Source organism: Cantharellus anzutake (genome assembly GCF_015039405.1).
Source record: "Cantharellus anzutake strain C23 chromosome Unknown EI90scaffold_146, whole genome shotgun sequence".
In the NCBI taxonomy this organism is placed as follows: Eukaryota; Fungi; Basidiomycota; class Agaricomycetes; order Cantharellales; family Hydnaceae; genus Cantharellus; species Cantharellus anzutake.
Window position 1 is genome coordinate 160598 of NW_024067096.1, and position 11069 is coordinate 171666.

Consider the following 11069-nt stretch of genomic DNA (forward strand, 5'->3'; position numbering starts at 1 on the left):
TTTCCAGTTTTGATCCATTCCGGCAGCACACCAAAAAACTGTTGCAATGACATGGGTCCCTTGTGAATTAGATAACTTTACCAAAATTGGACATATTGCTTATGAAATTGTTAGAGTTATGGACAAGATACTAACACAAGTTTCACATATTTATTTGAAATTTTAGAACCCTTTCCCATTGTTTAATAAGCTCTTGAAGTCAAAGGTGAAAAACATTGCAATGGTTTTTTGGGGCACTGTATGTGGCCAAGAAGATGTCAGGGAGAAACCATGGTTCAAACACCACTTCTGTGAAGCAACACGTGCCTGGCATAACCTTCAATGTGCCCGTGAAGAGATCGAGATTGTCAGCACTGAAGCTCATCGGATATGGGCATTTATGAGTGAGGAGGAGGCCCACCTGGATTAAATCATCAAGGCTACTCAGTTTACGTATCCTGACCTATCCAAGTACATCGTACTCGTTTCTGAATACCGACTCAATGTGAATGGCCACCTTCGTTCCAAGCTGAAACTCCTGGAGAAGCAAGGTGGCACTGGCATGCCTCTTCCCACCACTCATAATGTGGGAGATCCTGGTGCCACAGCAGACACAGCCCAGACTCATGCCTCAACCCCTAGCAGTAAGTTGAATTCTCATTTTATTCATATTGCAGCACTTCCTTAGCATAACTAATGTAGCAGTACCTAACTCCACCCTGCCAGACAGTATTCCAACAAATGCCCAAGACCTTATAACACTGGGAGATGACTTTCAAGACACAGTATCAGGTGCATCACAGGACCTTCATGCTGTTGACTGGGAGGATGAGAATCAAGATGTTGATGGCAATAACGATGATTATCATCATGTCATTGGAAGAATCGTGAACACGCTAGAAGCTATGGACTTAGAGTCTGTTTAACAATTGTTATATATTGATGGGGAGTTGGACCATAATGGCAGTGAAGAGGCAAGAAAAAAACATGCTAGTACAAGAAAAAAGTGAGCAAAAATGGGAGAGAACGACTTTGGCAGTGTCAATGGCGATGGCGGCGATGACAAAGCATCAGAAGTCGATGCTGACAATTCATTCGATGTAGCAATGCTGATGAAGTGTTGCATAAAGCATTGTAATTGAGAAAACTGGCCACAGGCACCCCAGAGCTTCTGGGGCCCTTGTCACGGCCGTGCATTCCAGCCTGTTAGCGGCCCATCCCAATGCTGCCCGAGCCCATTCCTGCTACGCAAGCGTGAGTGCAAGCCCTGACCTTAGCCCTATCCTCCATGAGGACTCCCTGCTCACTCCCCCACTTGCCCCTAGGCTCCCCTGCACCTGGCCAACTCCCCCACAGCCACACCAACCTTCCCACCCTGAGTCTGCCTCCAGCACCATGCCGAGCACGACTCCTCTACCCCGCCCACTTGGCCCCTACAGGGCCACTACCATTCCCGTGCCCGACTCCGGTCCAACTCCAAGTCCAACGCTGCTACGATACCATCACCGCTATTGTGGCCCTATGCTCCTTCCTTTATTTATCTGTTATTGTTTGTTTTGACCCTCTGTCAGGGGACGACTCCTGGGTCCCCATGACCCTCCCCTATGGTCCACAGTTGCAGGTGTAACCAGCCCTGTCCAGGGCACAACCTACTGTGGGTCAGAGATGAGAAGGAAGTTAACTTCTCATCTTCCCACAGTGGCCACAATACATCGAAAACTTCCGGAGATATCCAGAAGTCACATGAGACCCGAGACCCGAGGTCTGGGCCATCCAGCCCCACTGAGCGTCCGGCACAGGGTGCGCATGGGAAGTGCAACAGCTGGGTGCAGTCACAGGTGTGGGTGCGAGTGCAGGTGTGGATGCAGGTATGGGCTAGGTCAGGGTGTATGCCCTGACACCCTTGGTCATTGCTGGCCACTGTGCGGCCAACCCCACTCCTTGTTCCCTTTTGCTTCCGGACCCCTTGGCCTTCGGCCCAGGTCCACTTCCATTCATTCTTTCTCCCTATATATATCCTGTATGATACTTTATTGTACCTTAGCTCTAATATCAATTTGACCATGACCCTCTAAGTCCTGACCCCAACAAGGCAACCCCAGTAAGTCTGAAATGAGGGCCAAGAGACAGCTAGGGGGCACAGCGCTCCTTTAGAGTCGCTGAGGCCAAATGCCCTACCCTTGGGCCTTGTTTGCAGCATCACAGCCATTGTGGCCTATAGCAGCCTGCAATGGTGACCCTTGGTGCCGACCCCAGACCAGTGTCTAACACCCCTCCATAAAAACTTATTCCTCATTTATTTTCACCCATTGCACCAGTGCACCAGTGCAGTTACTCAGACGCTTATCTACTATCTAAGACGGTAGGATGGCTGGTACACCCCAGACACCTCTTTACATTGACTGAGTCTTGAGTACTAGGTGATCCTGGGATTTAGCACTCCAGATCCAAACCTGAGGGTGTGCGCATTCAGTCATCCTGATTGGGAAGGGGGTGTCGCTTTTTGCATCCATCCATGTCCTTCCATCGTTTGTGAACGTGTGTATGTGTGGTTGGGCCTGGAGTGTCACAGTTTTACGCTTGGATTTCGGTGTGCTTTGTGCTTTGGTTTGGTGAGCCTGGTTGGTTTGGATACATATATATATTTTGATCATTTCATTCATTCATTCATTCACGTCACCCAGTCATCACGTTGTGGTCCTCATCTGTCCATCCCACCCCACCCCATGGGCACCCAGCATCCATCTGGATTGCTTGCAGTATACAGTACTGCTGTCATATCCATACAATCCCGACCTCTGCTCCAGGCTCCCGGAACTCCGAACCTGACTTCCGGAGCCCTACTTCCCTTCCGTCACCTTCTCCTTGCCGACTCCCAAGAGGTTATCCCACCTCCAGCTCGGACACCACCTTCAGTCCGACTCCAGAACATTCTGGGTCCGACCCCAACCTCGACACCTTCCAGACGAGTATGCAAAACCTATGCTCCTGACTCCGGACCTCCGCTCTGGAATCCTGTTCGCGTCTCCATCTCCAGAACCTCCAGTCTTAGCTCCGACCTCGGACTTTGACCCCACCTCCGCTTATACCCATTGTATTGGTTAGCTCATTCCATTTAATTATGTTTGCCAATATTCCGGAGTTTAACCTCCAAGTTCGGACTTTCCGGACTTACTCCGGACCTTGCAACTATTGCATTGTCCATTTCAATTCCGCTATTCTCCCTCATTCCTATTTGGGCTGCTGCTTCCTTTCTATTCAGTCAGCTAGCCATTCCCCACTCCCAACCTCCTTCCTTCCTCCTTGGGCCTTGGCCCTTCATTCCTCCTTTGGGAAACACCATTGAGTCAAACACTTGACCCTCGGTGTTGTTCCTCTTTCCATCTCCCTTTGTCTCCTTTCGTCCTACCCTTGTTCCTTTTGATTCCGGACCCCTCCTTATATACAATGTACCTAGTAACTTGTAACCTGAGTCCGAAATCGACTTGAATTCCCCCAAGAGACTTCCCCTCTGGGGACCCCCAGGACAACCAGCAATGGCACAGCGCTCCGCCTGAGTCGCTGAGGCCGAGGTCCTTCCACGCTAAGTCTCCGATTCCATTCCGGAGTTGTCTGAATCCGCTAGTTCTAACAACTGCTGCTGCCATCAGTGTTTCATTCTGTTGCTGGCTGGAACAACCCGATGCACTCCCATCATGTCTCCACCAGATCTCCACCATTTGGAACAACACAGGTGGTGTTGGATTTGCCCACCTGGGGGCTTTCAAACGCTGTCGGTCTCACATCGAATGGTTGGGATGCAATGGAGATATGGGCCATGAGATTTTCTGGACTTGCTTGCCTTATTCCCTCGATTTTTTCATGATCTTCTTTGTCCCAGCTGCAAGAAATGGCTTAAGAAAATCGGAAAAATGTCCGTTGGATCCTTCCCCTCGAGCTAATATAAAACTAACACATCACTCTAAGCGTGAGTTAGAGTCAGTTAGACACAGCTAAAGAAAAGTGTCATAGTGAGAATTAGTGAGAATTTGGTGGAGGGACTTCTTAATTAAATAATCTCTCAGTAATATTTGGTTATCACACCACAGGAGAAAAGTGAGCGATCCTGAACCTGCTAGATAACTAGCATGCACTCTAAGTGATAGAAAGAGCAGTTTGGTCACTCCTGTATTGAGTAACATTTATTGCAGAATTATTTTATTAGTAGATTTCCTTCAGTAAATTACCAGGAAAATCCCTACTGAAAAGTGGTATATCTAGGTGTAATATTGACTAGAAATCATAGTAAAGTCAATATAGAATTTTATCCGTAGACGATCTATATGTCAGGTGAGATCATTGGGGGTGTTTATTGTTGTTTAGACAGTGAACAATTATATATTTGGCAACCAAAACACGGTCAGTTAGCAAATCAGCACAAACTCTAATATCATTATTGGACGTAGGAAACTGGTTACATAAGGTGATCCAGCTCCACTCCTTCACCACCCGCGACGCACACACGACATGCCTAGCCCCAGATGCCCTAGATGGCTCTAGGGCACAACCTAGTGTGTGCACGTGCAGCATACGCCCTCAGGATCCCCTGCAGGGACACCCAGGTGACTGCAGCTGTATGTGGGGTGATGTGGCAGACCTCATGTGACCCAAGCCACATGTATATAAACACACCTGGGGTGGGAACCAAAGAAGTAACCTTCTTCTCAACATTCCCACTTCAGTCTAAGTGGCCAGGGATTGCTGTCCTGCATCAGGCCTGCCAGTACACATGCCTGATCTACCCCCCATGAGGTCCTCAGCACCAGATGCTACGCCCAGACCGCCTCGACCCCAGATGCATCCCTGACACCAAGGCCCAAGGAGGAAGGAGGATAGGAGTGGGGAATGGCTAGCTGACTGAATAGAAAGAAGCAGCAGCCCAAATAGGAATGAAGGAGAATAGCGGAGATGAATGGGACAATGCAATAGTTGCAAGGTCCAAAGTAAGTCCAGAAAGTCTGAACTTGGAAGTTAAACTCCAGAATATTGGCAAAGGTAAATAAATGGAATGGGCTAACCAATCCAATGGGTATAAGTGGAGGTGGGGTCAAAGTCTGAGGTCAGAGCTAAGACCAGAGTTCCAAGACAGAGATGCAAACAGGATTCTGGAGTGGAGGTCCAGAGTCAGGAGCATAGGTGTTGCATGCTCGTCTGGAAGGTGTCAGGGTTGAAGTCAGACCCAGAATGGTCTGGAGTTAGACCGAAGGTGGTGCCAGAGCCGGAGGTGGGATAACCTCTTGGGAGTCAGCAAGGAGAAGGTGATGGAAGGGAAGTGGGGCTCTGGAGTCAGTTTCAGAGTTCCGGGAGCCCGGAGTGGAGGTCAGGATTGTATGGATATGACATACCCCAAGGGTTTATATACAATTTAATACACTCTCGGCACAAATAAATAGAGAAGCATCCCAACACTAAATTAGTGTCACAACATAATTATTAGACAACACAACATCAATTGATGTTGTGAGCAGAATATAGACATGGGCCAGGGCTTCACATCCTCCTCCCTTGCGATATTAAATTGCAGACAGGGTAGGGAAAACAAGCATACTAAAGAAATTTAAATTTAATGTTCTACATATGAAGAATGTATGCAAATGGGGCACACTCATTGCAGGAGGCTATAATAGTAGTTTGTAGGCAATGCCCACTTAGAGTTTCTCCTGGAACATATGCACCCAGATCTTGATGACAGCATTGTCGATGTTGTGGGGACAAGTCCATGCATCACACATTTCACCCCCTACTGCATCAGGGACTAGGATTGGTGAGTCGTGGTAATAGTAGGAGTTGTAGAGACTGTGGAGGTGGTTCTGACGAGCTCAAGATCGTCGGATTTGGTGGAGTGGTTGAGGAGATATGACTTTTTCTTACTATTTTCATTCATTCACACATGTGACTTTCCTTTTATATTTGTATCGGACTCTTCCATGACAACTGTACAGACAGTTAGTTAGAGGTTAGAGAGAGTATCAGCACCGTACTCAAGGACCCACATCAACCTGACTAGATGTCAGGGCACGGCCTAACCGGCTACCCTGACTCCCTATGCCGGAAGGGAGTTGCCATAAGACGATCCGGAGTGATCTGAAGAATGCAGGTAATTTCACTTAGCTCTCACTTAGCATCCCACTTCTATCTTCCATCCACATGTCACCCCTTTCCCACACCTCACTTATGATTATCCAAATGAATACCTATCTTTTCATGTCATCATTCTGTCAGCTAGCTCTTATCTCATTGTAGCCACACTCTAGTGGGTAGCGGTACCCATGTATATAATCTCTATCTCCGCTGAGGGTGGCACCTCAGCGTTAACAATGACTAGGATTCTTGGGAACACCCTCTTTGTTGTGAACTGACACGCAGTCCCTGACACTAGAGAGAGATACCTACCCCCCCCCAGACCTGAGTCCCAAGTCTAGATTGATAGACCCATTACATCAATGATGAAGCAACTTTCTCATTGCTGTGATTGTAAAGGAAATTATAGAAAATGGCTTCAACACCATTGAGAACAAGTCATTGAATACCATCGTCGATAGTGACAATGTTGAAAATTGAGATCATCGATGGCAGAATTGTCGTCGACGAAGAATAAAGTGAATGATCAACAATGGCATTGTTGTTGACAAAGGAAGAATGGTACAAAGTAGATAATCAACGACAGCACTGTCGTTGACAAAGATAGGAAGTGTTAGAACTGGGTGAGGGCTGACAATTCCGGAGGGGAACCAGAGACTTAGCAAGGAGGGACCTTGGCCTCAGCGACTCAAGCAGAGCGCTGTGCCATTGCTGTTTTCCATTTGGTCCTTAATTTCAGAGGTGGCGAGCAGGAAGTCTCTAGGGGGCATTTCAGGTTGATTTTAGACTAAGGGCCTAAAACGAGTATGTACAAGCACCAGTATATAATGGAGAGGGCGAAAGCACAAGGAAACAAGGAGGATCTGAATCGGAACAAAGGTGTCTGAACAGGACAAAGGGAAGAAGAAAGCGGAGCAGTACCGAAGGTCATAGGTCAGAACCCATGGTACATCTGAAAGGAGATAGGGGGGGGTGAAACCCAGAGGGGCAGGAGGATGAGGTGAAGTGGGATGATGACTAACTGGCTAGAATGGAAAGAAGCAGCAGTCCAAATAAGGATGAGGGGAAAACGGGAAAGATACATTACAAGCGGCGAAAGTGCTGAGGATGATCCATGGAGCTCAGAGCTTATGGAGCTTATGGAGCTTACAGAGGCAGGGTTGGAAGTCCAAGGAATATTGGCAATGGTGTTTACATAGTATGAGGTCACCAATGCAATGGACTTAAGCCAAGGTGGAGTCAAAGTCCGAGGTCAGAACTATGATGGGATCTCAGAGCGAAGGCACGAGCAGTGTCTGAGTACAGGGTATGGGACAGCAGCAGAAGGTTGTAACTTGGTGGAGGTTCGGCGGAAGAGGGTCAGAGGGAAGAGAGAAGAGAGGAGTGGGGTGAGGAGTGGAGGTGAGGAAAGGTGTCAGGTCCGAAGGTGAGTATTGGAGCAGATGGGAGAAGGGTAAGAGAGTGACGGAAGGGTGGAGGAGTCATGAGGAGCAAGAGGAGGAGGGTGACGAGAGGAGTGAAGTTCAGTCTGAGGTGGATATTGGAACGGATGGAGATAGGGTAGGACTCCAGAGGTGGTGAAGATGGGGGTCCGGGAGTCAGATCGGGATTGGGTATGTACGGATATGACACCTCCATAACCTCTGTAACCTCCAAGCTCCACAGATCATCCTTGGCACTTTTGCCACTTGTAATGTATCTTTCCCATTTTCCCCTCATCCTTATTTGGACTGCTGCTTCTTCCCATTCTAGCCAGTTAGTCATCATCCCACTTCACCTCATCCTCCTGCCCCTCTGGGCTTCACCCCCCCCTATCTCCTTTCAGATGTACCACAGGTTCTGACCTATGACCTTCGGTACTGCTCTGCTTTCGTCTTCCCTTTGTCCCGTTCAGACGCCTTTGTTCCGATTCAGATCCTCCTTGTTTCCTCATGCTTTCGCCCTCTCCATTATATACCAGTGCTTGTACATACTCGTTTTAGGCCCTTAGTCTAAAATCAACCTGAAATGCCCCCTAGAGACTTCCTGCTTGCCACCTCTGAAATTAAGGACCAAATGGACAAACAGCAATGGCACAGCCCTCTGCTTGAGTCGCTAAGGCCAAGGTCCTTCCTTGCTAAGTCTCCAGTTCCCCTCCAGAACTGTCCACCCTTGCCCAGTTCTAACAGTTACTGTCATATCCCAGATCTTCCACCTCCCTCTTCCCTAGTCCTAGATGACTTCCATGACCTCTCTGCAGCCTCTGGTCAATGCCAACAACCCTAGGACTACCTCCTCCTTCGACCCTCTCCCACTCTGCCTCCCATTTACATCCACATCACCTCCAGACCTCCACTACCACACTTCCATCTCCTTGGACCTCTTGTTCAAAGGAGATGGACCTGCTCATTGTTGGTAAACCTCAACTTGCCTATCCACCCTCCTTACTTCCAGTCTCTGTACCTCCGGTACCTCCCCACTCCTACCTTACCTCCAGTTATGTTATTTTATCATTTGATACTTTCTACAACCCCAATCTTCCGGACTGCAACTTCCGGGCTCCGGAGCTTTCTGGATGTCTTCCTCTGTAGTCCCCTGCTCATTCTTAGATGGGCCCAGGCCTTACCATTCAGTTGGCTTCTAATCTTCCCACTCCAGACATAATTCGGGCTTTTCGCCTATTCCTTATTTGTCCTGTGGATTCTTTCTATTTACTTCTCCTTCGGATCCAATTGTTTCTGTTATATGTACGTGCGTACCCCACAAATGCTGATTCATATCCCATGAGTAAATTACCACCAAACACAATATCACTACTCCGTCGTTCATGCAACTTCAATTTGCTTTCCCATTTCAAAGCTCAAGCGTTCACGCAGATCCAGCCACCATTTCAATGCAACTTCCTTCTGAGCATCTCCAATGCGTCCCATGATCTGATCATGAACCTCCTTCGATATTTCCTTTCTATCCTCCGGACCCATATCCTTCCAGAGCAATTCTGTCTCAATGGCGGCAAGAACAGGCTTAAGAAGAGTCAGATTGACGGCCGATATTAGGGAGACGAGAGTTAGGGCTAGTCGCTTATGTTTATCTCGCTCCGATGCATCGCGGGTATCTTGAAGCGCTGTCAACAGAGCCTCAATACAGAACCAAGCGGAGGCATCATCGGTAGATGCGCTCGAACTGCGAACTAAGCTATGATATGCGAGACGAAGTTGTTCGATGCTCAGGTGGCCCTCACTGGCATTCTGCACAATGGGATTAGCAGCTCATCTTCTACAAAGTCAACCCCTACGCACCTCGAGGAGGGATTCCAAATAGAAAGGGACGAGCCTGGATGCTAATCGCGTTTTATTGTCCTCTGCTGCTCCCAGAGATTTGTTGCTGTGCTTTGCGAAGACGGAGAGCATGACCGAGTGAGCCGATTCAAAGACCTCTCGCTGCTCCGGCTTCGATAAGAATCTAGCGAGGGTGGCGGCATTGAAAAATCAGATGCAACAAGGCCATCACTACCCACTTTTTCGCGAAAGGTAAGATGATACTGTCGAGTGTGCCGCTGTTCGCAATTGGTATTAATTGCTCAGCGCATGCCAGGAAGAAGGCCGATCTGCTGTGTTCAACAGGGTGCGAGGGAGGAAGATTGCCTCGAAACCCCGACAGTTAGGAGTGTGCCATTGCTTAGAAACTGACCATACCAATTCGTCCCTCTAGAACTTTGAGCAGCGCTTCACTGGCTACAGGATCACTACACAGGATATCCAAAGAGCTAAAAAACAATCTTTTTTGTTCTTTGAACCCACCCCCTTCAGAAGTAATGCCGCCAAACTTGGAACTGATGAACGCCGCATGGGAAAGAGTCAGAAGGAGGGAGGAGGCTACCTGCGGTGAGGATGCGGGGTCCAACCCGCCGACAGTCTTTTTCGGAGGGTGATGGAAAGTGATAACGTCAACGATAGATTGCGACATCGACACGGTCGAGAATAAATATGCCTTCAGCATTTGCCACAACGTTATCATGGTGGCACGAGATTTCGATTCTGGAAAGGACGAGATAAGGTGCCATGTCGAACACATTCCACTGAGAAACAAACCAAGGCGTTGCTCATCCGTAATTGCCGAAATCTCCGAGGACGCCCACTGAGCCTCAATGGACGCGCTCAGGGGAGATAAGACATCGGTTGTCTGCATAATCAAGACCCACGCAATGGTTTTGTCTACTTCTGACAGACGTCGGATGCATCTTGAAAACAGCTGAGATAGAGGACCGAGAGACCGATACACGACACTCCGATTTAGGTTGGCTAGGTCTCGAGCTAATTTGGGATCGTGCTGCAGTGCGCTTGCCTAAACACGCGACAATTAACTCGGAACGGTCCTTTAGAACGTACCGGCAAATGGTATTCTCCTTCACTGTTGGAAGAAAATCCATCGAGGCCCGTTAATATCCCTGACCCGAACACCCGCTTGTAACCAATTAATATGGAGGTAGCTAATAGCTGCAAAAACATCAGCACACAGGCTGCCACCTCAGCTATGCACTTTACTCGAATATGTTGTCTTTTTAAGTCGTCATCCGGAATGTACACAGCATTGGTTGCTAGAATACATATGCTCAGAGTGGACGAACCTGAGTCAAGCTCATCTCAGCGAAATCCCAGATGCACCAACCAAGGGAACCCACTTTCTTCCCCAGAGAATTCGCTTTCAAAATCTGCAGCCCACGCAGTGTTTTGCAATGTTTGCATTTGATCCAAGAGGACTGTGGACGTTTTCACTAATTCGTCGTTGATTTTCTTCCGCATCCGAGTCATAGCAAGCTCCGCCACGATGTCTTCCAAGCCTTGTAGCAACCCCCCAAGGACTGCAACCCCAACATACAGGTGCTGAAGGGATGAGGTAGCTATCGATTGACCTTGTAGGATAGCTGACAGCCATTCCTTGAAAGGTGTCCCAATATCTGCGTCGAAGAGAAAGCCAGGGACTGCCACTTT

At 48.4% G+C, this 11069-nt stretch overlaps 1 protein-coding gene across 1 annotated transcript; it reads left to right on the forward strand.

Moving 5' to 3' along the window:
- Positions 1 to 220: 220 nt before the first annotated feature.
- Positions 221 to 905, forward strand: EI90DRAFT_3135875 (uncharacterized protein; the record flags this gene model as incomplete). Its single annotated transcript, XM_039064759.1, has 3 exons — positions 221 to 346; positions 419 to 623; positions 682 to 905. The coding sequence occupies 3 exons, from the start codon at positions 221 to 223 to the stop codon at positions 903 to 905; spliced, it is 555 nt and encodes a 184-aa protein (XP_038908645.1).
- Between the last annotated feature and the right edge of the window lie 10164 nt (positions 906 to 11069).